The sequence below is a fragment of the Corythoichthys intestinalis genome, chromosome 20 (genome assembly GCF_030265065.1).
Source record: "Corythoichthys intestinalis isolate RoL2023-P3 chromosome 20, ASM3026506v1, whole genome shotgun sequence".
Lineage (NCBI taxonomy): Eukaryota > Metazoa > Chordata > Actinopteri > Syngnathiformes > Syngnathidae > Corythoichthys > Corythoichthys intestinalis.
The window spans coordinates 14,992,868-15,016,841 of NC_080414.1; the positions used below are offsets into that span (position 1 = coordinate 14,992,868).

A 23,974-nucleotide genomic window follows, 5' to 3' on the forward strand; every position below is an offset into this window, starting at 1 on the left:
GGGTGATGGAGAGTGACGTCATGAAAAAGGCGGGTGGAGGGGGTGTCATTCAGTGCTTATGGGGGGGTACACCCAAAACGTCACATTCAAGAACGGAGGGCTCAAATACTCTCCGCGTTTCTTTCAAAACTGAAAAAATATATGTGGACATTTCAAGCCATGAAGAAGTCTTCCATTCATCTTTCTTCCATCCTCGTCCTTTTTTTGACAAGCGCCCAAGTTGCAAGAGGAACACCCTTCCGACATGGGGGCGCGCACTCAGCTGCAGAAATGCGCCAACGAAACAAGTAAGTTCGTTCAAAAAAAGTATTTTTGCGTGTTCTGGTTATCCATCAGCCGGGCGTGACTAATCGAGCTTTTGCCGCTGCAGAAACTGGTGCGCACACGTTGTGCACAAGAACGTCAGTTGCGCAGTAGTGGGGGGTTCGGAAAGCTTCACCCAACCGGAGTTTCTGCCTTGTCCTCCGGAGATGATCAACTGTGCACCACAAGTCATGTAAGTCCACACTGCGCTAAAATCGGGTGAATTATTTGGATAAAGTAACTAGTGTTTGGGGTACCCAGTAAAGTGATGGCTGAACAAGTGAAAGTGTTTTAAAAATGTCTGAACTGTTTTACCAAAGTTAACTTAGAAGCCATATTATTTCAGGACTAGTTTTGCACCAATACCATTTTTTGGCTCCCGATACCGATACCTGGCTGTGTGATATCGGCTGATGCTGATACTGTACCAACACCATTTTTATTTATTTATTTTTTCTTTTAATACCTACAAAATTACTGCATATTTGAATGTTAAGTAATTAGTACCACGGCTTGGTTAGTCACTGCTCAATCGTTGCCATCCCTTCAACTTCTAATGGATTGGACACACTATGGATAAACTCATACCTGTCAACCCGAGGCCGTCGGCAATCTTACAAATAGTGACGTATGCGCTTACAAATTGGTGACTAATCTTAGAACGTTGTATATAGCGTGCAATGTGAAACAAAAATGAAAGTCAGTTTTTAAAATAATATGATGAATTTATTGATAATATTGTAACATAACCTGGTGCAATCAAAGAACAATCAATATCTTCAGCTACATCATGATTACTAAAATGTAGCAGTGACTTTTGTTATAGTTGTATATAGCACTTTTGGCAATTTCTATCATGTCTTGATGGCTGCACTTCATGGCACTTCAGCTCACAATTCAGTTTGACTTGAAGGTAATTCATTAGTGTGTCCAATTATAAATTAAAAAGGTCAATTGATATATTTAACTTTCCGATGCAATCTTTGAGTCAGGGAATATTTCTTTTGCTAATTCTGAGAACTGATAAGCAATTGTTGCAGGCAAATTCTGTTCGGCAACAAATTGGGAGAAGGAAATCTCCGCTTTTGTCACTTTTCATTCTGCAGACTTCATCTTTATGACCAGTGTTGTTAATCTTACTTTTTAAAATTAATTAATTAGTTAAGAATTACTTCTCCCAAAAAGTAATTGAGTTAGTAACTCAGTTACCTGAAGGTAAGAACAATTAGTTACTTGGCAAAGTAACTGCTGTTGCCTTGCATGTTTTTGTTTTGTTTTGTTTTGTTAAAAAAAAAAAAAAAAAAAACATAGTAACCTCTGCTATGTTTGGAAATCGTTTAATGTTGTGAATCAACTTTTAAAGTTGTTAAAATTGCTACCGGTTCTGCATTAGTTCCCTTCTGTCTACTTTCGACATGTTAAAGTTTTAAATCTGTTTCATCATTTAAAGATAGATTCAAGTCAAGATTTTGATGATTTATTTTTAGATAAAAAGTTACTTAAGTTCGCTAGGAAGGTTCACTACAACGGAGCCTTTCTGAGAAGTCTACTGCTTCAAAATGGCGGCTGTTTATAAACGCCGCCGTCTGTCATTTCGCATGTAGTTCTATAAGCGTTTGATATCTAGGAGTAGGTTGTAGGCTGTCGGCTACAGTCAGGAAATATTGGAGCCACCTAGCCTAGCATCGCGTTTGCTACAGCGTCACAACGCTCTTCTCTCTCAGTGTCACTGACTTTTTCTCACGTCATTCAACCAACGTAGTGACGCATCGTGATTGTCTCGTTGCCGAAACGGTGACAAAATCCGAATGGAGAAAAAAAACGTAATGCACGAAAAACGTACAGATTTTGAACGAACGGCGTACACATTTAAAAGTCAGTGCTCACTTGTACAAATTATGCCGAAACCCTACAACTTGACAGGTATGTAAAGAAAAATAACTAATTTTATTTTTGAACTTATCGGTTGCCATAACAGCGTTAGATGTCCAATCCCTTTAAAGTAGGAGGGATGGCAGCGAATGAAGGAACGTTCATTCGCTGCCATCCCTCCTACTTCAAATGGATTGGGCATTTACTAGTGATAAACACTTTTACATTCACGGCAGAACAATGAAGAAGAATGGGGGCCATCTTGGGCAGGGCAATCTGCGGTCGGTTACTTGATCTTGAAGAGTAAATATTGCGCGTTATTTCTCAACACAACATTTTAGTGCTGTGTCGGTATCGTGTTTCCTAGATACCGTACGCACTTCAGGCCCACGTACAAGCTGGACTACAAGATGGTGACGGAGCTACAGTGGAGGTGCTGTCCTGGCTACCAGGGTCACGACTGTATGGAGGTGAAAAGCGGCACTAAGCTAATGGAACGAAACTCGGCGCCGATAGCCATTGGACGCGATCAGACCGAGCGTATGGACCACCGGGCGAACCACCCGCAACAAGGTAGCGATGCGCCCCATCTGGAGGACGAAGTGCAGAGACTCTCCCAGATGGTGCTGGACATGCAGGCCAGGATAACTGACATGTCATCCAACCTAAGGCAGGATTTCCAGGAGGACGCTAGCAAGATGCTTAGTGTTCTTCTGGGCCAGATGGGGCAGACGGCTAGTGCCAGAGGTGCCGAGCCCAGAACTGTTGACTTGTTCTCCCTGGATGAGCTGGGGAACAAGATTAGCCTTCTGGAGAGCAGAAGTGACACCTGGAATCATCTGGAGGAACGTGTCAATAGACATGACGGGCAAATCCAGCATCTTATGGAGGAACCTTCGACTAATTCTGACTCCAATCTGCGCGCTTACGTGGACGAGAACATTCGCGCTTTGAGAAAAGAGCTAATGGAGGGCATGGATATCAAACTGGCCGACCTGAAAAACTCCTGTGACTACAAAATCATGTCCATGCACCACGAGTGCGAGGACCAGGAAGAGAACTACCTTAGCCTGATGGAGCTCATGGACACTAAAGAAAGAGAGCTCCGCCAGCAAATCCAGGAACTGAAGACTGAGCTGGAAGAATCCAGAACAAGACAGGTTCCTGACTGGGTTGTCGACAAACTTCAGGAACTTGTGAATTCGTCTACGGCAGAGCAGAACTTGAATAGAAAGCAGGGAGAAGTCCTGAAGGACCTGATGGAGAAGCTGATCTTGATAGAGGACCGAGTTTCTGAAACTAAACTCCAAAATCCGGAAGCAGACTCTTTTCAAAGTTTGAAAGACACGGTGAAGGTCTTGGAACTTGGACTCTGCAAGGCAAACTTGTCATTCTTGGAGAACGGTCAAAAGATTGTTCTGGAGAAAATTCATGGCGTTGAGGGCCGTCTTCTAAACCTGGAGAACCGATGTGGAGAACTGAAAGGTCAGGCGGGTGGACCGGACGATCTGGATCCTCACGGAGCCACAGTAGTCGGCGACCTGAGGCAGTTAGAGGTTGACGAGTGCAAGAAGCTACTAAAGGAAGTCGCGAAAGATTTCCAGAATCGGACAGGTAACATGGTAGTCTACTGATGGGCTTCCAAAAACGATTATTTTGATAGTCGACTAATCAATGATTATTTTTGCAATTAGTCGACGAAGCAGTTCAAATATACATCAACTTACTTACAATTTATATTACAGTAATCAGGAATTTTTTTTTTTTTTTTTTTAATAAATAGGAGAATAGTTAGTGTTTACTCTCGAGCTGCCATTGACGACAATATTAATCTAATCAGCCACAATGGATTGGATGTCCACCGCTGTCAATGGCAGCCAATGAGTTAAGAGGCTGAAAAAAAGTATTTGAACATTTCTGAGGTATACAACGTCTCAAAATGCCCAGATGACTAAGCTAATATGATAATAAAATTTGTTTTTTTATTCATCGATTAATGGTAGCAGGCATAATCTACTGGTTCTACTGTCTACTAATGTAATAAAAAATTGCGAGTACTCTCATTTAGCCTCAAGAAAAACGACTTTTTCAGGCAAGTTTCTTTAAACAAAACCCTTTTTCAAGTCCCCGAAATGTTACCTTTCCCCTCCAAGTGTCTCAAACCCAACATTGGCCCAACGAATCATGTTCAGGCCTTGTTAAAGGCGCTTCAGGTTTATTAGCCGTGGTCATGTGACGCCGTCATGTGGCGGCCAGATGCACCCTGGAGTTTATCAACTCATCAAAAACACATCAGGCCCCCCTACCACCGCACCCGGGCGCCTGCGGGGTGGCCACTCAAACGACGACGACGTACTCGCGGGAAACAGCAGCACATTAAAGACATACCAGCACATGTTTCATCAGTGTACAACAAGTCCGCTTGCACCCCCCCTAGGGGGGTTATTTACGACAGAAGCCAGTGGAACATGTGAGACTGTTTTTCTGGTGGGGCATCTGGCGTAAAGGCTAGCCAAACTAATCATGCCAGTGAAGTGAAGCTGAAAGTCAGTACAACTAGTGTTGTGAAAATTAAGCTTTGTGCGCGATATGCTGCTTGTGGTTTATTTTTGTACATGCAGTGTGACAGATTTTTCTGGTTCTAGGTTTAGGTCAATATTTTGGTTGATTTGAACTTAAATTGACCCTAAAAAAATATCGGTAAAGATTTACTGTACATTTCAGTTTATGGCTAGATCTATGTTAGAGAACTGTAAAAGGAAAATGATGAGAAGTTGTGAATTAAAAAGACAAAAATGTAATAAAATCAGGCAAAAAATATATGAAAATTGAATTTGAATAAAGGAAAACAATTTTTATACATTTATGTGTGAAAAAATTATGGAAAAGTAATACAGTGATCCCTCATTTTTTGCGGTTTATGGGACCAGAACCCACTGCGATAAGTAAAAAAACACAGTTTTTTTGTTACTGTCCCATAGAATTATTTTTAAACAAGAAAAAAAGTAGATGCCCAATCCATTTAAAAACTTTTTTTTTTTAAATGCTTGTCTTTAATAAATGATTCATTGACTGTCCACTAAAATCTGCTCCAGCTCCTCACTTACACAATTACTATTAGTTGCCATAGCAACTGTTTAACAAGTTAAATGATGATTGACGCATGCGGTCAAGTGTGTGGCAGGATCAAAGCTTAACTGTCTGTCAATCATAGTTTACTTTAATAAGCAACTCCAGTTCACTTTCTGACTAACAAAAAGCAGGTAGATGGAGGGAGGAAGGGAGCGTGAGACTTGGTGATCTGCTCGGGATAGCTCATTTGTATTGATCTTTTTTTAATTGAAAAAAAAAATCTGCGATTGACTGAGTAGTAGCAAGGGATCACTATATTTAAAAATAATATTAGTGACTAGGGACAGAGTTTGTTGGTAAAAAAAAAAAGTCATACTGCGGAAAAAAGATTTTTAAATGTTTTTTTTATATGAGACCAAAAAGTAATTAAGTAGAGTTGTTTGATATTATCGGGGAGCCAATAATATTGACCGATAACAGTATTTTTAAATTATATCAGATAATATCGACATTGTTTTTTCATTATCGGTTTTGGGCAAATATGCATGTTACCTTCAAAGTAAATGTAGAAGCCTTCCGCCTTTGTACAAGGGCTGGTCACAGCCAGCTTAGCACAGTGGTTATGCTTACTGACCATTAGATGTCTCTAGTCTAAACTAAGATACTTGGGATTTGTTTTGTGAGAATTATCATTATTGAAGCATCCAGTGGGGCATCACAATACAATTAGCCATAATATGTTAAATCCACAACCGCATATATCGGTATCGGTTTGATATCAGTACTGCATTTTTGGAGTTGGACAATATCGGGATATCGGTTATCAATTAAAAAGTCAATATCGGACAACTCTACGATTAAGTCAGAAATTTACACGGAAACAATTTTTTAGGTTAAATGAAATAAAAAGTCCTCAAATCGTATTATTGATAAAAAAATAAAAAAAAACTCATACATTCTGTGAATTGTCACATATGGATCAAATAAAGATTCTACCTTAGAGTAATACAATTACTTTTAAAAAAAGTTTTGTGCAAAAAGAAAAAAAAAATCCATAAAATAGTGTGGCAAAAGGCTGTGGTGCAACAACAAAACATAAAACGAAAAAGTTGAATCGTTTCTACAAACAGCGCTAGTTATGTCCACTGTGTTCCATCCCATAAAACAGAACTGCAGGCTATTATGTTGTTGTCACGTCTTGTCAGCGGTTCACAGGGGTTATCGCGCTTGACCGCCTTATCTGCAGCACGCCGACCAGTTTAGCCACTGGGGCGGCTAATGGACAACCTTCTTATCAGGGTGCAAAACTTTGCGAGCTCATCCACAAATTGGTGGAACTTAGTACACAAAAAAAAGTCTGAAATGAGGATTTTGTACAAAAACATGTTAAAAGAACCAAAACGGAAAAGAGCGCTAACCTAACCAGGAAGTCGGACATAGAGTAAAGGTGTTGTTTTTTCCCTACAAACTCAAACATGTCAAATGACGGAGGGTTAACAAAATTGCTGAGACAAGCGGTGTGCAGCCATTTTCCCAGCCTCTAGAAAAAAAAACTCAACATGAATCTGGAAATGGTAATTTTGACAAGTAAACATCACCATCCAAACATCCCCAAAACAATAAGGCGCCAAACCACACTCGTTTCATGTCCATCCATTTTTGTTCAAAATTCGGCTAAACTATGTGGATAACAAAAGCTTGTGGGTTAGGATTATTAAAAACAAACTAAAAGAGGAAAGTCAAAGAATTATTTCAATTAAGTGCATTGATTTAGTATTTACTTTTGTTAATATAAATTAAATTGGAAAAATCATATACAGTCCTTCCAATTAATTATGTACGTTGTAAAACAAAGCAAAAAAAACTGTAAAGAAAAATATAGCAAAATTTTGAAAAATAATCTTATATAATACATACATTACAAACGTCTCCACATACAGAATTTTCAGGTTAAGACACCATTCAAAGGGAAAATATTGCCTCTTGTTACGAAAGAAATTTCAGGATACGAAAGGCAAAAATACAGTATGGCTGGTACTCGCAACTCCATGAGTTTACTGAACATAACGTGCTTATAGCTGCTGTGCCATTGGCTATTGTCTGGCATTCCTGGCATCCAATTGGCTAAGAGGGACCTCTACTGTGTAATATGTATCCCAGCGTCCTCTTCATTTGCCCCTTGTGTCCTGACAGCTTTACATGAGTGTATTAACTTTTATTCTTTACTGTATTCTTGTTTTTTTTGCATTATGCACAACTCTGATTTTATGTTTATTGTGCAATAATCTAGTAGTGTACCGTATGCAACACATCACTTTTGCCTGTTGCTAGGAGGGTCAAGCTCGCGTTTGTCCCTCATGCTAAATGCCTGTAAATTGTGTTCGAACGAGACGTTTCCTGAGCTAAATCAACCAATTCTGTCCGAAAATTATGTCCCTGGTGCCAAATTCACTGGTAAAGATGTGGAAGAACATACAAATGTTCAGTTAAAGAGATGGTTTCAGTGTCAAAGGCTGAAAAAGACGAGAAAAAGAGCTGACCTGATCCAGAGGTAGCTTTTTTATCGACACTTTTTACTTGTGTGGATTGCCTTATGCCACTGACAATTACATACTCCGGTTTCAACCAGCTATCCTTTACCACCATATGCCCTGTCTTTCTTCTATATTATATCATCTGGTTGACTTACGTCTCTGACCGTTCTTGGGGGTAATTTACATTGCTATTTTTGTGTAGCACTCACAAATGCTACTCAGTGACAGCCAACGAACACTTTTAATTTTTTAATTAATAACAAATCTTATTTCTATAATCTATTTACACTTCCCCCTTACTTAAGTTGTTTCTTTACAACAGAAAAGGTAACAACAGTGGATACCATTTTAATTTTTTTCAGGTCATACATTGTCAGACAGAAGCAGCACACCAAAACGCCACGCTAAAAAATATGTAAAAATATCAAAATGGCTTACCTCTTTTGGGCAGGCTGTGGAAGGCAATGGATCAGCATTATCACCTGTAGGACCATGGCCCCCAACAAAATGTTTACTGCATACGAAGGTGAATGGCTTCACCTTGCTGGCATTAAACTGGTCTTTTGGACGTCCGTACAAGTTGATCCATTGTTCACATTTTTTCCTCTGAGTTTTTGGCTTCGGGAAAAGTGCGAAGAAAACATCCTTCATATGTCGTAATGTCTACAGTCGTTTCTACTAGTTCCACAGCAGCAGTGTTTACTCGGCATGTTCTTTTTTGAAAGAGGACCGGCAGAAAACAAGCAGTATTAACATGGGTTGTATGCGAGGGCGCTTCTATGTTGACCCTCTTCCGGTTAACGATGGTGACGTCACTGTCTAAAAATAGCATTCATGCGGTACGCTATTGTAACATGCAATGTATTTGCTACATGTTTTGATGCATTTTTATGCATTATAAAAGATTTATGTCGAATTTTGGGGGGCTTGGAACTGACTACGGCATTTACATGGAAAAAGCGTCTCTACTTACAAAATTTTCAAGTTACGAAACTAATTCCAGAACCAATTAAGTTTGCAAGTACAGGTACCACTGTAATCTTTTACTGAATTTCAAAACATCGACTTTATATTCGAGGAAATGGAAAACTGTATTTAAAAAAAATATACATAGTACATTTAAAAAAACATTTAAAACATTTTTTAAAATACATCAAATTTATGATTAAATACCCTGATCCCTCATTTTTCGCGCTTTATGGGACCCCATGAGAAAATCGAAAATCTGCGAAGTATAGGGAGAGCTTATTTACATTAAAAAAAATTTTTGTGTGTGTTCAATGTACCGTATTTATTCAGATTTAACAGCATTGCAAAGAGATACATATAAGACAAGTTTTTTTCCCCTTTTTTCCCCCAAAAGTATCATTCAAAAAAATAAATAAAAAAGACCCTTATATGTATATGTGTAACAATTATGATATAAATTAGATATATTTAAAGGAAAACAATGATTTATACACATATACATGCTTATATCTTTTTTCTTTTTAAAAAAAAAAAAATACTTTATTTATTTTTCAATCGAACAAATCTGCAATGGACTGATGGCTGAAGTTGGAAGCGCAAAGTAGCCAGCAATCACTGTACTGGCGATTTTGGTTTTAAAAATGTTACTGTTAGAAAATTGGAGGAACTGTAAAAAAAAAAAAAAAAAACTAGAATAAAAACTGTAAAAGGCTTTGATACATAGTTGTATTTTTTACATTTTATCACAGTATAATTAATTACAATTTTTTTTTTTCTACCTTGATTTTCAGGTTTATAAAAAACATAATGAAGCACTATACGGACTAGTTTTTTAGTTACCATTTTTTTCACTATGAAATTCTTGCAATTTTAATTTAGATTTTTTAAAATTAAAATAATAATTGTGTTTCTTTATTTCCCTTTTTAAAAATACTTTAAAACAAGAGGAACACTCTGAGAGCAGACCGCCGCCTAGTCAGCCAAATTCACGGGGGCTTGTGACCTTTGACCCCATGACTCCAAAATTTAATCACCGCTTCCGTTACATATTACTAACAAATCCAGCATGTTTTATCATTATCCATTTATAAATATGTAATTAAAAATGAACATGTTTCGATGCCTTTCAAACAGATTGGATGTCTATCTCCATCAGTGGCAGCGAACAAGTTAAATCTGGCACTACAGTATTTTCCCAGAGAAAATAACAGAATCTAACAAATAAGAATTCCCAAAGAGGCTGTGGTGATGTTTGTTTAGAAAAACAAATCAAGGGGAGGTTGAATTTTCACTCAGGCGTGTTGCAGGAAGCGGCGCTGATTGAACACACATGCTCAGCTTTTTAACGGCACCCACTCGTGTTGAGCAATGCCTTTTGGCGTCCGTATACGTATCACGCCTCGACGCGTAAACGGGGCTGTTGCTGTTTATACATACAATAACATTATGAGTCATCATTTCGTAGCGACAATTTGGGAAGGTTTAGTACAAAAAAAGGCAAGAACGGAATATTTAGGCTGAATGAATTAGCTAATTTATGGATTTTTACAAGCTAGCTAACGTCACGCTAACTTGTTTCATTCATTTATTTTGCTTAGTGTCATGGTGACATTGCCACTTTGGGCGCGTTCGTTTTTTACCTATTAGCGAGAGTGTTCCGTTAGCCAACAAACCTCGGCGTTTCCAAGTCTAGCTAGCGCTTTTGGCTTTGTTGGTACATTTGTGAGAAAGCAAATTTATTAACATGTACATGCCGACTTGTCAAGAGGCAACTCTTGGTGCCATTACTGAAGAACAATTTAAGGCTAAGCATGGGTGTTTTGACAGATTTCAAACAAAAAATCCACAGTTTGCCTCGACAAAAGTTCTATGCTAGCATAGAATAGAATAGAATAGAATAGGTCTTTAGTGTCATTGTGAACAACAACAATATGAACAATAAAACTGGACGTGGCACTCCAGTATAAACATATGTATTTGATGTATAAAATAAATACATAGAAAAATATATAGGCTCCTAGCCTAGTTTGTTAGGCAAAGTGCCACTGTGGGCTTTTTCTGATTCTTGGTGCCATTACAGAAGAACAATTTAAGGATATCCCTTACAAAAATGGACATCCACAGTGTGCTACAACAAAGCTGCTATGCTAGCATACTGCTTTGACAGAAGTTCTATGCTAGCAGGCTCCTAGCCGAGTTTGTTTGGCCCTGTGGGGATTTTCTGATGCTTGTTGCCATTTCAGAAGGACACGTTAAGGCTAGCCATGAGTAGTTTGACAGATTTTGAAAGATCAGACATTTGCAGTGTGCTGCGATAAAATTGCTATGCTAGGGCTAGCGCTGACAGTTGATAGCATCTAGGATTTTATGTAAGGGTTTTATGTAAAGCCTATATGAGTACTCACAGGACAGGAAGGAAAAAGTAAGAAAATCCTTTTCATTTTATACATTCTGGAATGGCAGCAGATGCGGAACCTCCTCTGATGGTACCACAAAACCAATTGGCCACAGAATCAGGCGAAGCGGGACCCCCAGGTAGGATGACGATGTCATCAAAGCTTCCCAAAGGGATGCATGGCAGCATGTCACCTGTGCTCGGCTTTGCCGGAGCGCCAGGTGAGTTGATGTCTTCATCTTGAGATGTGGTCAAGCGTCATGCAACTCAACATTTGGCGTTTTTTGTTTGTCATGTGTCTGTTACTCAGCTATCCCAGTAAAAGTCACTGAGCCACAACTGTACACTCTTCCTCCCATCTCTGGTAAGTTAGGCCAGTTTGGGCTGTTTTGTTTCCTGAATTCAGTTTTATAGATTCTAACAACTGGATTTTCCTGTGTGTGAAGCAGAAGCGGTAGCATGGCACAAAGACCAAAAGATCTCCTTCTCTGCCGGGCTAACCCTGCCGCTCGTTCACGACAAGGCGGGCATCATCCGATTTGATGCAGTTCTGGTTAACGATGGAGGCTACTACAACCCCGAAACAGGTAGGTTGCTACCAGTGTTGTCGGTAACGCGTTACTACGTGTTACTGTAATCTGATTACTTTCTTTCAGTAACGAGCAATCTAACGCGTTCATTTTTCCAAGCCAGTAATCCGATTAAAGTTAGTTTCCTTAGTGCCCGTGCGTTACTATTTTGTTTTTGCCTCATAATGTATGTAGAATGAAGAATACTGTAGTCATGTACGAAGAGCATTTGAATAGAAAATATTGCTCTTGAGTTTGGGAGTGACATCACATCTCACGTTTTCTCATCGGGGGAAAAAACGGGTCACGTGTATTACCATGCTGTTTGAGCGCTGTCTGCCTAGGCGGTCAACAGCATAGCCTCGCTGCCTCGCTGCAACTGAAAACGACAAAAACTGGTCCAAAATACTAGTAATCTCTGTATTTCCAGGATTCTTCACGGCACCCGTGGATGGTCGCTACTTGCTGAGCGCCATCCTCGCAGCCCAACCTGACACCAAATTGGAGGCGTCTCTGTCGGTGGACCAACACGTCATCCACATGTTCGGTTCCAGAATAGGCGCAGTCTCGGAGCCATGTTCCAGCCTTTGCGCCCCCCCCTCACTCACCCTAGTGGTGCCCATGAAACGAGGCGAGCAAGTGGCGCTGATGTTAATTGCGGGGAAGCTAGCTACAGGCCAAGTTCGTTCATCCTTTAGCGGTGTCCTATTATACCCGTCTAGTCGGTAGCTGTGACAATAGTTCATGCAAGAGTTGGAGAAGACTCCAAGATCAATAAAAGACACTAAGAACAATGACGCATCACTATTTGGCACTCTTCAACCACAGCAGTATTTAAGCAGAATAAGTTATCCATGAGAATTTTATGTATTTTTTAATTGGTGTTTTTAAAAATGAACTCTTTTCTTGAACATCAGTGTTAAAAAATTGATTCTGCTTTATAAATATACAGAAAAATAATTTTGTAAACTTGTCGACGACCAGTATTTGATGTACAGTAGTTATACCGTGGCTCCAGTTTTAGTACAGTAATGTATTAGTTTTTACAGGGACAACTGCGACCTCTATTGCTTACTCGAGGCATTGCAAGTCTAACAGTGGTTATAAAATATAGAATTTTTAAGATTCTTTATAAATATATACATCGTTGAACTACATTTATGCATAAATTATATTAAAACTTATACAAAAACATTGGTGAACACGTTTTTGTACTTTTATTAAAGCAGCCTTCAGTGAGTTGTCGGACTGATTCATCCATCCACACATGTGAACAACACTAAGTACACATACCCTGTTTAAAACTTACACAAAAAAAAATGACATAATCACCACCCAAACCATTTCTGAACTTCACATTATTCACGTACAAACACAGATACTAAGATCTCATCACACAAAAATTGTCACTTTCACAGAAAGAAGTCATTCGATACATTGTGTATGTCATATATTTGATCAAATTAAAAGTAAAATGATCAATTAAAAAAAATGACCTACTAGGAAAACATCGTCAAGATGTTAAAGCAGGTCCTCCAAACAGGCGTGCGTAATAGGTTGTCTCCAGTACGAGAAGGCGCTAAAGTCGGGGCAACAGAAGGCAGCGGCGTGCTGTCGGCTACGCAGAGGGAAGACGTGCTCTACTAGCTCGCTCAGACGTGTGTATCTGATCACCAAAATAAGAGAAAAACACATCACGGTTTCCAAACTTCTCAAGTATTTCTCAAACTTGAGCACTTACGATGTTTTGTTCCCTTTAGCCTGCTCTAGAATTAGCTCGCCTTTGGGGTTCACCGTGAAGATGCGGCATACGGATATGCCCGCTTGGCGGTAAGCTAACACGTCCTAGAATTCGGCAGAAAGGTGAGAGAACAAATTTTCCAAATAAAATGTAGGAAGTACCGTACTTACGCTCTCTCTGTTGCCAAAAGCGGCATAGAATGGATTCATGTTGGTGGTGAAAAGCTTCCTGATGTCTGAGAGGCATTCCACCTTAAATTTCTCAGGTTTCTTTTCGATCATCTCTCTGAAAAGACAAACTCATCAAGTTATGACACCGTCAAAGCTTGCACGCGACAAAACCAAGTGAGATGTCCCTGCACCTGTGGAAGGCTGAGAAAAGACTACTAGGTGCTAGCATAAGTGGCCCTCGAGGCAGCAGAGTGCCTCCGTCGTTGACCCTCTGAAGGTACCCTCGTGTCATGTCCGCCATACCGATGGCTCGTGCAGAACAGTACAGGAACTTGTAACCATTCCTGACAAAAAAAAAAAAAAAGAGTACCCAAGTTAGGGACTTGTACAACCACACATAGGAGGGTACTTTAAAGTGCATGTGACACGAAAAAGCATGTTTATTTCATAATACACGCGGTATTTTATGCTCCTGAATGATATGGACTGCTTGGATGTGTGTAGAAGCGATCACTATATTTATTTAGTTTTTTGAATCCCGCGCCATGAAAATGAGTGACTTCCAGCTTCAGTCTTGCATTGAGGAGGAGGGCGCTATGACGTGTACGGATGAAGGCGTCCTCTTCAGTATACAGCCTACTGTTGTGTATGAGGACTAAGGATGCAGCTGATTTTGCGGATTAATATGTTTATTTTTCGCATCACGCCAGCCAAACGGCTGCAGAAAAATCTTGCTGTATGAGGGAGAGGCGTGTGCGCCTTTTTGGAGTTTCAAAAGGTTCCCATTCACCGTGGATATTGGCCAAAACAAGCCCTACGACTGTGGGACCATTGGACTTATGAGGAAGTGAGTAAACATAACGTTTTGTATTATGTCAAATACGAATACAGCGATTACAAAGTAAACACTACAAACTTTCTTTAAATACAGGACTACTTACGTTTGATCATTGATAGGCATGTAAAAAGCTCTCATTATGCACATTAGCTGCACGTTAGCTTCACAACAACTGCAGCCGCCCTCCTCCGGGGAACGAGCTGTAAATTGCTCTCCGCCGGGCGGTTTGCCGATCCACGAAGACACTCAACAACCCAGTCGTCATGTCAAATAATCCGGGCTAGTTATGTGTGATTTTCCGCTTCGAAGACTTTGAAACATCACTCGGTTCAGGTTAGCATGTCGGCTAGCTGTCACGCCTCTTGGTTTGTTTACATTCTCCGAAGCCAGGGAAGGGAAATGACATATGTCCGATTTAGGTGTCATAAAATATCGTTCGGAAGGTGCGACAGTAAAGGTGAAGTCGACAGTTTTGACCATTATGGAGAATTTTTGCCATGTCGTCCTGAATAAGTGCATTTTTATCATTTCATATCCCATTTAGCACAAGAATGTTATTTGTCATGACCATGCCATTTATTTAGCTATATGGGGAAAATATTTGGATAAAAAGAATATCCTGTAAAAATATTGGAGTAGAGAGACTGAAACAATGACATTTTGCGGCTCTCTTCGTCGCGTTTTCTTCGTTCTGAATAATTCCCCCTCAATGAGCTGAATAGTAAAACCGATGAGCCCAGTCTCCCGCTGACCTCATCCACCTGTTGGGGACGCTAGAGCCCTATAATGGTAGGCGTGGCTAACCGGCAGATTAAAAGACTTAATTTCACGTCATCTGCGCTTTGCTAAATTGTTGTATATACTCGAATCGTTTCAAAATATGATTCTAATTCACATAATAATGCTATTTAAGACTTTTTCTCCTGTCGTATGCTCTTTAAGGGCGTAGGTTTGGTCTCAAAATTGGTAGGGACGCTATAACAGCATAACCTGCATATACACTTTTTGCTGGGGACGGGACATTAATAAGACCAAACAGATTGGGTGAATGGGGGTCAAGGCTACATTTCTCACAAATATGCTGTTGTGTTGCCAACGTAAAATGAACAATGTTAAAATTGTTGTTTTCAAGGGAGAAAATGGGGGAAATGCCCCTTTCTTCATATAAAGGAAGTTTTTAGTGGTTGTGTTTTTGTGTCATTTTTTTGTTTTTGTTTTTAGGGGGTCTTGGGGGTTAAAGAAATGTCCTCATAGGCTGCAAATAAAATTATTTTTAAATGAATGATGGCTAAAAATAAATAAATATATTTAATTAATGAATAAATGCACAGTTAACGGTAGAAAACATACAGTACAGGAGGAAACTTATCTCTAAGCTGCTTCCTACTCGAGTTTTGCAGGTTAGCAAGTTCACACAGTGAACTAACTGTGATGCAGGTCGGACTTCAGTAGCAAAATTAGTGGCGTGTTCCCCACCTCCACAACATTGACGTCTACTTACAGTGGCTGCTATGGCTGGCCGGAAAAAAATTCTAATATCCCTCGTCTTTGAAGTGGGTGGAGGGGGCGGCATTTTGACATGTATTTCTGTTGGGGTTGTGTGAGTGTGCGTGTTTGTTTGTTCTAGTCATCAGCCAATCAAACGCGCATTTGAGGGGTAAAAAAAATGGACCGGCAAATTCAGCAAGTGAAATGGGTAAATGTAGGTCTGAACATAATGAAAATACAGTAATTCACTTAATAATGGAAGGGTCAATTTTATTCTTACAACATAGGGGAAGCCATTATAAATTATTATCGTTAATGATTATAATCAATTATAATCATTCTATAATTCAAATAAGGTTACTGAAAAGTAGGGTTGGGCATAGTTTGAAATCGAACGAGTCCAGTTTTGATTACGATTCCACGTTTCGCTTCCGGTTCTGAATGATTCTCGATTCCGATTCTTTTAAGAGGCAGGGTCAAAAAAACTAAGGCAGGGTAAAAAAAAATTGCATGGTTTATATTAAAGTCTTAACTTTTCGATTTTTTATCAATTATATGAACTTCTCACAGGGCTAACTTGTATATAAATCGCAGTCTTTGAACTTGAGCATTTTTTTTCCGCTCGGCGGTCAGGGCATCGAAACTTGGAATCGAAATGTAAAAATTCGAACGATTCCGGGAGCATCGGAATGATAGAACCGGTTCCCATCGATGCTTGATGCTCGATGCCCAACCCTACTTAAAAGTTGGCGAGGACAATTTGAGCATCCTGAAAATTTGGTAGTGTTATGTCCCTACCGTCCCTATGCAAACCAATGCCCTTGGGGTACTTACTGGTGCACAGAGTGGTAAAGCTTGGCAATTCCTTCATGGGTCCAGTCTTTGCCAAGCTGAGGAAGGATGTGACCAAAAACATCAGACCTGCATTGACAAAACTAGTTAGATTGAGCTAAAAAATCAAGAAGAAGAGGTTTGCAGTACTTAGTAATAGTGCCATCGATGTCCGAGATGACGACTTGGTCATCCCAGTCCCACAGGTAGATAGTTCCCTGGCAGCGACACGTTCCTTGGTACTGAGTAGTGATACTGAACGTCACATCGTTGGGGCCATCCCTCAACTTCAAACCCTCCTGTGTGTTTGTATTAATCGTTGATGTTTTTCTTTTTAAGCGTGACATGATTAGCTCTTACGATTTGCTCGGACGACAGGCGCAGGGACTTCCTGTAGGCAGGGCTGGGGGCAAACATGGCCTTGAGTTCTTTGGTTTCATCGTCACTCGACCACTCTGAGGTTTTCTGTCTGAAGATAATAAAAAATTGTGTTTCACAAGACTAAATTACATCAAATCGAGGACGTAGTTCTTTCAGATAACTCACTGAGGTCCTTTGTTGAGCGCTGGATTCTCATCGGTCAAACTCTCCTGTAACTCCAGCTTGCTCTCTGTGGATAACTGAATATGACATGCAAACACAGTTATATCCCACAAGTGTATTTGCAGGATTATACTGTATTATCATAACTACCTGCTTCACGCTGCTCTTTCTCCAAAACCACCATCTCCCAGACTTCTTAGGCATCCTGTCCTTCACCCAGGCTTCTTCTGTGGCCTGTAAGTGATACAATCTTTAACATAATTTACAGTAAACGGTACACAGAAGGCCGTGATACCCTGGCATATATTGTGGGAGTCCTGAAAATCTCATGAGATTTGGCAAATCTTCAGAGACTTTTGTAAAAGTTAAACTTAAATAAATATGTCTAGATTTAAACCAATCTTGAAAGACTCCTCAACAAATCTCAAGATTCTTTTATTTTTTTTTTATTCCATGAGACTCTTACCAGTCTTACGAGACTGTCAAATCCAATGAGATTTCAGCAATGAAATGAGGATTCCTTCTCAAATTCTATCAGACAACATACAGTACTAGATCATAGAGTCACCTTTGGGAGGTTCTTTTGAAAAGCCTGCATGCTGAGTATGAGTGGTGCCGCCAGAGTCCAGTTGTAATATCTGTGCAATACCGAGGAGATATAAAATGATAAAAATCAATGGAATAACTTATCAAAAAGTCATCCGTGTTAAAACAAGATGTACCTGTGTCCAATCCGAACCACCAAATTAGGATTATCAATCATTGCAGGGTTTTCTGCAAATTCATGATAACTGATGATGTACTCCAGGAATTTTTCTGCAAGAAATAGACAATTAAATTTCTTGACTTCAGTTATCATACCATACCAATGTTGATGGTTACCGCTGTCGATCTCAGAGTCATCACCACCACCACCTCCGCAGAGCGACAATGTAACGTCAGGCAAGTCGGCGGCCAAGTCAGAAAGACACTCGGTACCGCTATCTCCAAGACTCCCGCCGCCACTGCTGCTGCTGCCCACCGACTGGGGTGACTGCGAACCCGAGTGTGTGCCCCCTGTCGCAGCTGTTTCTGCCCAGTGCTTGGTAACCGGCCCTGACTCGCTTGAGACAAACAGGGACATTAACTTCCAAATGAAAATACCGTTAATAGAAATGATATCTTGTAAGACTGTACCTCTTGGGGAAGTAGAGTGCGACAACATCTGGTTCAAGTAAGTTCAGGTCATCTAGGTATATATCTTCTGGGCCCTGATGCTGACTCCTTTTCCTTACACCTCCTTAAAAAAGAAGCAGTCTCATTGTCTTTAACTTCCTGTTCTTCTTATCTGCACCACATCCTTCCTGTGTACACCCACTCTAAGACCATCTTTTTTAAAGAAATGAATTGGTTACAGTTGTTGTCAGACCAACAATATCATGAAACATTGAAAATTCTTGTGAAACATTTCAAATGATCTCATAAAACTAAAAAATCTTATGAGACTCAAGCAGATTTTGGCAAATTTCATGAAGCATCTTGACAAAAATGAAAGTGAATCTCAGAAAACCTCAAGGTTGATCTGATTAAACTTTTTTGAGACTCTTTTGAGATTTCCTGAGAATTCTCACCTAATCTCATGAGATTTTTGGCCAAGTCCTGTAAAACATAGCAATTAAGCAAATCTCCTAACACTCATGGAGATCCGGTGAGGCTTCAGCAAATCTCGTGCAAATTTTGTGACAACATGTGTCGAGAAATCAACCGCCAATCCCATGAGACTTTCAGGCATGAAACTCCAACCAATCATGTGAGATTTTGGAAAATCTTATCTTGGAAAATGTCTTCAGACGTTTAACAAGATCTTGTGAGACTCTACGGGTTGTGAGAATCTGGTGTGTCTTTAGGTTCACCTTTTCTCTTCACAGCAATATCTGCAGCCTTGGTATTGGAGTCCCTGCGGCTAGGCGGAGAAGATTTCCATCTTGTCTTGCGAATAGCTTTTTCACTGAGGTCTGAGGTTCTCGTTTCGACATTCTGGGGTTGGGGTTTCACAATGCTGCATAGGGGATCCTCGGCTCGCTCCTCCGGGCTGGAGATGACCCGGAAATGTGTGCTTTCTGAAGGGGTGATTGTCAGCACCTTTGGTAAGGACTGGTCCTTTTTGGTTACCTGCTTCAGAAAAAAATCTTATGAGAGAATTTTAAACAAATTAAGAGAAATGACACACCTGTAAATGTCAAATTCTCAAGAGACTTCTGATCTTCAATAGCTGGTGTTGATTTGGTTTGCAAATCTTACCCTGGTGGATTCCGGGAACTCTCCCCAGCTCCACTGCATGTGGGCGTCGGCTCTGAGCATGCTCTCTGTTGTCTTCACCATCAATTCCGAGTCGCTGTTGGGCGACGCCGGCTCAGGCTCAGACATTACCCTTCTGTATGCCAGCAGAACACAGAATGGCACATCTCTTTCTCACATTTCTGGACACAATTATGGACTCACTCAGTGTAGGGGGACCAGTCGCCATCAGAGAAAGGGTAGCTGTCCCATTCGAGGCAGGTGGCAGGGGAATTTTGGAAGTGATCTATGCTGTCCTTCGTCATCGATGAAACCCTGAAAAAAACATCCTTGATTCTGTTGGATAGGGATAACCATCACTTTGACCTACCACATGCTATGTGAAGTCATCTCCTCGTCCGAGCTGAGGCCAGGAAGCTCCAGTTCGCCTCCTACTGACTGGCTCTGCTCCTCTTTTCGGGGCTCGGCCTTGTGCTTACGCCGCCGCCGTTTTCTCTTCTTCCCTCCTGCAATGGAACCTTCTTCTGGGGCCTTCAGGGGATGACTTTGCCTGCATTCGGGCTCTTGCTTCTTTATTATGGCATCATCTGTGGGGATGGGAGAAGTTGCCAGATGGGCAGGAACAGTCTCCTGCAAAAATTAAAGGATTTTCATGATACAAAATAATAGTCTTTGATGTTTTTTCCTTTTTGAAATGTCACTTACATCTAATTGTTCCATTTCCTGGACAAAAAAAGCCTCACCGTTGTCTCCCAGCTTCATCTGCAGCTCCACTGGTTCTCCATTTATTTCTATGTCAATCTGCATAAACATGTTAAAAAACTACGTAATCCATTAAGACTTCAATAAATCTCATGAGACTACAAAGAATGCTCTGAGACTTCTGCATGTCTGATAAGACTGACGAATTTTGTCAAAATTTAGGAACGCTAATGAGGCTTCATGGAATAAAACTTCACAAGATCTCTCGCAAATCTCACGAGACTGCAAATAGTGTTCAGAGACTTCTGCAATCCTCTTAAAGCTATCAAATCTCGTAAAACTTTGAGAACGATAATGAGGCTTCTTGGCATTAAACTTCACAAGATCTTTAGCAAATCTCATGAGCCTACTGTTTGTCTTGTGCGACTTAAGCAATTCTGGTTAGACCTAAAGATCTCGAGGGTCTTTGGGAAATCTCATGAGATTTTGTCTACTAGTACCGTAATTTTTGCACTATAAGGCGCACCTGACTATAAGCCGCCACCCACCAAATTTTACACGGAAACGGCATCTGTTCATAGATAAGGCACACTGGACTATAAGCCACAGCTGTCCTCACTGTATTATAGGATATTTACAACAAAAGATATTAACTGGTAACACTATATTTGACAGCGGCATCATAAGGCCAAATAAACCACCATGAAGCTTTGAACCAATTGGCTGCAAAGCTTCATTGCTTCAAGACGCTTCATTTAGCCACCACTGCTCCCTTGGGGGAGACAGTCATCCTCTGCTGCCACCTGCTGTCAACACTGTTTTCGTCCGACATGCCTCCTAGCATGCATTGCAGCGCTACAGATGTAAATAACAATAAAAATTCATGTTCTGTGCTCATTATGTCTTCATTTACTGTTCGTTGTTTCATTATTTGTTAGTTATGGTATTTGGTAATACTTTACTTGACAGTGGCGCCATAAGCCTGTCATAAGACTATCATAATTTTGACATGACACTGCCATGAGTAGGAGTGGGAACTTCTTGGTACCTCACGATGCGATACGATTTGCGACACAAAGCTCACGATAACGACGATCTGGTGATACAACGATTATCAATTGGTCAGGAAATCATTCTAGGAAATAATACAAACAACTAATAAAAGAAAAACAAGCTTCTGCTGTGAACTGGAATGAGTTTATCACTAGTAGACGTCCAATCCATTTGAACTGGGAGGGTGGCAGCGAATGAACATTCGTTCCCTCCCACTTCAAACGGATTGAACGTCTATGGCCATCAGTGGCAGCCAATGCCAGGCAATGAGGTCATTTTGGGCCATTTAAGGTCATTTACCTGTTGAGTTTCAGTCACTTCCTGTTGAGTTTGGGGTATTTTATGGGTCACTTCCTGTTTATTTTGAGTTATAAAACAGGAAGTGTTGACTGTTATTTCGAGTTATAAAACAGGAAGTGACCTGGGAATCACCCAAATAAATAGGCAGTGACTCAAACTCAACAGGAAATGACCTGTAAATGCCCTAAAAATTGGACAGCATGACTGAATGCTCTGGTTTCGAATCAAAGAACGTTCCCAATCTAAATGGATTGGGCGTCGAGCACCGTCAATGCAGCCTTAGAGTTAACTGAGACACTTTTATGGTGGAAGATTTTGGTAGCAACTTGTTGGTTCCTTTTTATTTTATTTTTTTCAGACATTGACACCTTTTTAAAACGATATCTCGATTCTTGGCAGGCGCATATCGATAACCTTTTGGGATACAAAGTATCACGATATATCACCATTTCGATATTTTGTCACACCCCTAGCCATGAGCATTAATAAACGCTTATGACAGATGTCATTTTGTGTCATCCGGCTAATTATGTCACTTTTGAATGGATGTAAAGATCCGAGCTGGACATAAATGGATTTAGTGACATGATTCATAATGTCATTAATGGCCTTGATAGTGTCATGTCCTAATTATGATGGTCTAATGACACCGCTGTCAAAAAAAGTGTTACCTATTAACCCAGATAAATCCACAAATAAACTGCACTGGACTATAGGCCGCGGGATTCAAAATGAGGGGGAAAAAAGCACCGGTTTGTAGTCTGAAAATTACAGTACTCTATTGGCCCATCTTCACAGAACTCACCACTTTCTCTCTGGAGCGCAGAACTCCCAGTTTTCCGAATCGCACATGGAAGGGCGAACACTGGAAGGATCCGTTGGGCTGTCGCACCACTACCACGTCGATACAGCCCGATAGTGTAGCCTGGTTGATGCCTTTGTACAGTTCCTTGACTGTCACCAGAACCTGGCCAGCCAATTGACCGACGTAGTTCATGCTGATGCCAGGTATAATGCATATTGCCATTAAATTTCAATTGAAATACACTGACAAAGTCCATTTATGAATAAATAACAAATAAATCGATACAGGAAACTGTAGGTTCCCTTTGTCAAAACATTCTACAGTATAATCCTCAGTCAACAACACAAACCTGACCATGACACCCGGTGGGGCGAGCGAGACGTTAAGAAGTGTTAATCCTGTTTAGCAGATTACTTGGCAAATCTAGCTTTCTCTGTTCCACGTGTGTGCCGTGCATCCAAACTGTGTACACGTGAGCCTCGGATTTTGAAAATCATACCTATCATGCATATTAAATTCATTGGCTTCCATTGACAGCGATGGACGTCCAATCTTTTTTGACTGGGAGGGATCGTTCAATCGCTACACTGCCTCGTCAAATTGGATTGAACGTCTATCGCCGTCAGTGGCAGTAAAACGTGATCTCTCAATGCCAGCCACCCTAGTTGAAAGCGATTGATGTCTGTTACTGTCAATGGCAGTGAATGTGTTAATAAAAACTTAGCTTTACCACAGTGTTATTTGAAGAACAGTGAGTCAAATTCAAAAATTTTGATTAATGGTGAGATAGATAGCTAGCATACAATATTATACAATATTAACATCCGAATAAAAAAAAATCAACCTGCAGTTGCTCAAGACTTTTAAATCTATGAGGCGTTCAGGAACACGTTTCCTCGCTTGTATTTATCATATATTTGTTTTGTTTCTATTTTTTGTTTGTTTGTTTGTTTGTTTTAATTTTGTATGACTACAACTAATTTTCGTGCTAACATAATGACAACCTTAGCGTCGCCTTAAAGAACATTTTAATCGAGCAAAAAAGGGAACCCGGTGACAAACTAGACTGGAGCAACTTCACAACAGCACTAGAACTTAGGTTAGAGTCATTTAGCTTTCTTTTAATGACTGAGTGGGCGACATATAGCTTCTGAGAGACATTTTTGGCTACAGATAAGATGTGCGTACGTACGTGCTGCCTCTGAAGACCACCTGCAGACTCCTTTTTTTGTCCTCCTCTTGACTCTTCTCTCGTCCCCAGCAGCAGCGAACACAGCACGTGACAAGGGGGATGTGGTTACGTCACCGAATCTACAGCTTAATTAACCAATTAAAACGTGTCACGTGAGTTTATAAGGATGTATCAAGCTAAACTAATTGTTTTAGTGGTAGAATCGAGGTATGTATACCTTCACTTTCTCTTTTGTCTTTCTCCTCACTCAGTCAACTTGTATTACTTTTGTTTGGTTTCACTTAGAGAATTTCCTCCTACTTAGCGGACCTGAAACTGAA

At 40.3% G+C, this 23,974-nt stretch overlaps 2 protein-coding genes across 6 annotated transcripts; one reads left to right on the top strand and one right to left on the bottom strand.

Annotated features, from left to right (window-relative positions):
• Positions 1–118: 118 nt before the first annotated feature.
• emilin2b (elastin microfibril interfacer 2b) lies at positions 119–12,883 on the top strand. 3 transcript variants are annotated; one of them, XM_057825015.1, is made up of 7 exons: positions 119–287; positions 371–496; positions 2,543–3,789; positions 11,214–11,366; positions 11,456–11,509; positions 11,592–11,732; positions 12,145–12,883. In XM_057825015.1, exons 1-7 carry the CDS (start codon positions 142–144, stop codon positions 12,441–12,443), a joined length of 2,166 nt encoding a protein of 721 aa, XP_057680998.1. In that variant the 5' UTR covers positions 119–141; the 3' UTR covers positions 12,444–12,883. The 3 variants fall into 3 exon arrangements, with proteins under 3 accessions (XP_057680998.1, XP_057680999.1, XP_057681000.1); XM_057825016.1 differs by having other exon boundaries at positions 11,595–11,732; XM_057825017.1 differs by having other exon boundaries at positions 11,217–11,366.
• On the bottom strand, positions 11,826–23,629 carry LOC130908992 (phosphatidate phosphatase LPIN2-like). 3 transcript variants are annotated; one of them, XM_057825014.1, is made up of 19 exons: positions 22,463–23,629; positions 20,308–20,403; positions 19,973–20,232; positions 19,807–19,917; positions 19,606–19,738; positions 19,218–19,476; positions 18,502–18,604; positions 18,208–18,428; positions 18,048–18,141; positions 17,894–17,963; positions 17,476–17,559; positions 17,329–17,402; positions 17,143–17,251; positions 16,933–17,081; positions 16,786–16,872; positions 13,817–13,969; positions 13,626–13,740; positions 13,456–13,559; positions 11,826–13,380 (listed from the first exon to the last, which is right to left on the bottom strand). In XM_057825014.1, exons 1-19 carry the CDS (start codon positions 22,682–22,684, stop codon positions 13,236–13,238), a joined length of 2,589 nt encoding a protein of 862 aa, XP_057680997.1. In that variant the 5' UTR covers positions 22,685–23,629; the 3' UTR covers positions 11,826–13,235. The 3 variants fall into 3 exon arrangements, with proteins under 3 accessions (XP_057680997.1, XP_057680996.1, XP_057680995.1); XM_057825013.1 differs by having other exon boundaries at positions 16,933–17,024; positions 19,218–19,479; XM_057825012.1 differs by having other exon boundaries at positions 19,218–19,479.
• Positions 23,630–23,974: the final 345 nt, after the last annotated feature.